General features: G+C 57.5%; 1 protein-coding gene across 1 annotated transcript; it reads left to right on the top strand.

Annotated features, from left to right (window-relative positions):
* Window positions 1-1,354, top strand: CHCHD10 (coiled-coil-helix-coiled-coil-helix domain containing 10). The gene is made up of 4 exons (XM_065851606.2): window positions 1-113; window positions 191-374; window positions 549-696; window positions 1,100-1,354. Exons 1-4 carry the CDS (start codon window positions 52-54, stop codon window positions 1,117-1,119), a joined length of 414 nt encoding a protein of 137 aa, XP_065707678.1. The 5' UTR covers window positions 1-51; the 3' UTR covers window positions 1,120-1,354.
* Window positions 1,355-4,047: the final 2,693 nt, after the last annotated feature.

The following is a 4,047-nucleotide window of genomic DNA, read 5'->3' as shown; positions in this document are numbered from 1 at the left end:
GCTGCGGTTCTTAAGGCGGCGCGCGGGGCGGGGCGGGAGAGCGGCGAGACGATGGCGCGAGGCAGCAGGAGCGCGGGAAGGCGCGCGGCGGCACCAGCCCCGGCCCCCGCCAGGTACCGGGAGAGGGGAACCGGGGGTCCCTGGGGATCTCAGTCTCCGTCTGTCTCCTCTGACTCGGTTCTTTCCGCAGCCCGCCCCCAGCGGCCCCGGTGCCGGCGGCGCAGCCGGCGCAGCCCGGGCTGATGGCGCAGATGGCGAGCACGGCGGCCGGCGTGGCCGTGGGCTCCGCCGTGGGACATGTCGTGGGCAGCGCCCTCACCGGAGCCTTCAGCGGCGGCTCCTCCGAACCGGCCAAGGCGGCGGCTCCCGCGCAGGTGCGAGCGGGGCCGGGTTGGTGTCCTTGTCCTGCCCTTGCGGGGCGGTGGGGCTGGGCCGGCCCAGCCGTGCGGTGAAGGACGTTCAGCGGCGGGGCGAGTCCTGCCGGGAGGCGATGAGAAGGGGGTGGTGCTGCCCCCAAACCTCCATCCCTGACCGCTTCTTCCCTGCAGGAGCTCCGGCAGCCGCCCGTGTACCAGTCGCCGTACGGACCCTGCCACTATGAGATGAAGCAGTTCCTGGAATGTGCCACCAACCAGAGCGACCTGACCTTGTGCGAGGGTTTCAATGAGGCTCTGAAGCAGTGCAAGTCCACCAATGGTGAGGCTGTGCCTGGCTGGGCTGGGAACTGCTGTCAGGGGACACCCAAGAGGGTTCAGGGGTTGCGGAAGCAATCTGGTAGGGTTGTGGTGCCCTTCAGGGCTTTAACTAGAAAGCAGTCCTGCCTTTGCTGTACCCTGGACTGCAGAAGGGAACTGGAAGGGGCAGGAGAAATGGTCTCTGTGAAATGTCTCTGTGAAGGTGAGGAGGCTATGGGTACATTCTTTGAGGTGTTTCTCTTGCTGCTGTGGGAAGCCTGCTGCTTCCTGACTTGACTCCCTCATTCTGTTGAAAGCAGATATCAGTAGTTATGTCTTGACCTGGTCAGTGTAGCTAAGAGAGTGTTTAACTCCAGCTGCTGGAACATGCACCTGATGCTGAACTTGTGTTTTCTCCCATGCAGGTGTTTCTTCTCTCCTGTGAAGAATCTGCCCCTTTATAGGGATGAGGGGTCTGGTGTAGAGCCCTGCTGTCCGCGGGGAGCAGAAGGACGGACGGGGGTGAGCTGGAGGGAGCAGACTGACCCGACAGGAGTCTTCTAGTGGTAATTCACTTCAGGACTAGTACGGAAGGAAGGGAATGGTTGGACCTGAAGGATATTGGAATTCAGATAGTTCTGTATTCATTACAGGTGAATAAAGGAGTTTATTCAGATCTATTGCTGTGCATGCTCTTAATTTAATTCTAAAGCTAAAATTAAACTACCAAAATGTTAAGTTCCAGCCACTTAAAGGACAAGGCACAATGGTGTACTTCCTGCAAACAGGAGGTGTAGCCAGCAAGGACTATGCCTGTGTGACCTGGCAAGTGCAGATACACAGCTGAGCAGAGACAGGACTGGCTGCGCTCCAGACAGAGGAGAGGCTGGAGAGGTAGTCTGAGATGTGTCCTACGGAGTTTTCAGTGACAAAAGATTTTTTCCATCAATAAGCTCTTGAAGACCTGTTCTGACCCCGGAGCTAAGAGACTGTGGCTTGTCTGGCTGTGTGACGCAGATGCAGCTGGTTCATCTTATTAACAGCCTTAGTGGGTTATGCAATGTTCTCAAGGTCACCAGCATCAGGTGAAGTTCGGAGCCGCTTTTATCCTGCAGTTGCTATAGCAGGATAGGCTCACGAGTGCTGCTTGCGGACTGGCTGTCGTTGGGACTTGGAGCTGCTGTATTGCAGCTGCGTCTGCTGCTGTTTGGTGTTGGGAATGTTCCAGGTTAGGAGTGGGGATGAACATTGATTTGGGGAAAATGGTTCTGAAGCATCTCTCTCTTTCAACTTCATTTCACCAAAATGTGAGTAGGCAAAAGCAGAGAGCTGGCCCTGCCATTCCCCTTCCACAGACTTGCCCTGGACACAAAGGGAAAGAGCTGGAGGTCACAGCTGAGTCACCAGAGGATATTTTGGCCGTGAACTCTCACCAAGTTTGTCAGGGTTGAGAAATCCCCAGGGCTGACACATGTCAGTAGTCAGAGCTGGGGATCCAATTCAAATAGCAGAGGGAGCAAAGGCTCAGGATCATGTGAGTCTGGCGGCTTCAGCCACGAGTGTCTGGGGTCAGGCAAAGGCTCCCGGCCAACTGGGCCAGGCCAGGACAGGGTCTGCTTGTTCCACCAGCCACAGATACCTGCTCTCTGGAGCTGAGGGCCCGGAGCTGGGCCAGGGCACCCTGCCCATACAGCCAGGAGCAGAAGAGCTCTGCTGGCAGCTGCCCCTCCTGCCCCACAGCTCTCCTGGTTGTGTCCAGACAAGCAGAGCCCCTTCCAGTGACGGCCCAGAGCTGCCAGGTGGGAACTCATCCTGCCTCTGCCTCCCTCCCTGCACTTAATGTAACTCAGCTCTGCTGGGATGGTTGTCCTCTGGGATTCATTGTGTAGGGGTTAAAGATCTGTTGTTTGGTTGTTTTTTCTGGTTTGTTTTTTTAAACAGAGGAGGCAAAGGCTGCTGATGTGCCCTGGCAGAGCTCTTCTGCCCTGCTCCTGGGCATTGCTGTGCATCACAGTGCCGTGTCCATCCCTGCCCTCATGGGGTGACCTCTTGGTGCTAATGAAGATGGTCCAGGTGACCAACTGGCCCAGAGCAGAGGCAAAGCTGATGCTTTCCCCATGTACCTCTATATACCACCATAACGAACATGGCACTGCTCTGAATTGCAGACTTTTTGCAGTCTTGGGATGTTTCCTGCCCCCTTGTTGGTCCTGTACCTCGTCTGGGCTGTGATGGTGCCAGATCTGCTCATGCTGCTCCTAGCAGAGTGGAGTGATGCTGCAAGGGCAGCTGTGGTCTCATCAGTGAGATGCCACTGGAAAGGCCTTCCTCAGGACCCTGCCTGCTCCAGTCCTACTCTGGAGCATGAGGCAGGGGGGTTTGCAGCCCAGGGGGAGCAGTGGCAGCTGTACCTGTGCTACAGAGCAGGAGGAAGCCATGGAGCTCAGCAGCAAATGTGGGGTGGGATGGCAGTGAGTCCTGGTCCATGTTGTGCCCTGGCCTGATGGGGTAGCTGTGCTTGGACAATGATGTGTCAGTCTGGGAGAAAACCTGCTTCACTTGGGTGAGTTCCTTCTGTTCACTGAGCACCTCTCACACCTCATGCTGGTGGAACAGGGTGAGCATGGGGCTGGGCTGTGTGGGTAGCAGGTTTTGTTAGACCAGCTGACAGACAATGAGGAAAAAATAGGCGAGCCGTTGGGTGCAGCAGCCTGTGCTCAGAGCGCTGCAGCACAGCAGGTGTCCGGCTTGCTGCGGCCTGTCCTGGTGTGATGGCAGTGCTTCAGGATCTGCCCGTGCCAGAGACACAGTGCTGGGGTGGTCTAATGAGACAGAGCTGTGCCTCAGCTCCATTTTCCCTCAAACCCAGAGCGTGCACTGGGCAAGACATGTCAGGAACCCCTTGCCAGCATCTTTGCCTTGGGGACCCCTTGGGTGTGGGGCTGGGTGCTGCAGAGGGGATGGAAAGGGCTATCACTGGATGGTGATGGGGTGGCACTGGGGGCATGAGCTGATTTGTGGAGGGCAGGAGGTACCCGCTGGGTATGTGGCACTGCAGAATCCCTGCCAGCCACCCTGTTGCCAAGGGCTGGGGAGTGCAGAGATGTGCTGGGGGTGACCAGCCCCTGACTGTGGCTGGCTGCATAATTGCGTGACTTTGGTCCTGCGATGGGTGCTGGAGACAGGAGAGGCTTCACGCCCCGTCAGTCTGGCAGCGCTTTGCAGTAATGCTCTGCTGTTTTTCTGCATGAGGCGCTGGCTGTGCTGCAGCCCAGGCTCGCTGCATGGGCTCCCCTGGGAGATGTCTCCTGGCAGGTGACTTTGCCTGTTTGCTGCTGGTTCTGAGGTGCCCTGGCAAAGTGGCAGCTCTCCC

Source organism: Patagioenas fasciata, chromosome 17, assembly GCF_037038585.1.
Source record: "Patagioenas fasciata isolate bPatFas1 chromosome 17, bPatFas1.hap1, whole genome shotgun sequence".
NCBI classification, from domain to species: domain Eukaryota; kingdom Metazoa; phylum Chordata; class Aves; order Columbiformes; family Columbidae; genus Patagioenas; species Patagioenas fasciata.
Note: the sequence above shows the minus strand (reverse complement) of the source record. Positions and strands in the feature narration are given on the sequence as shown.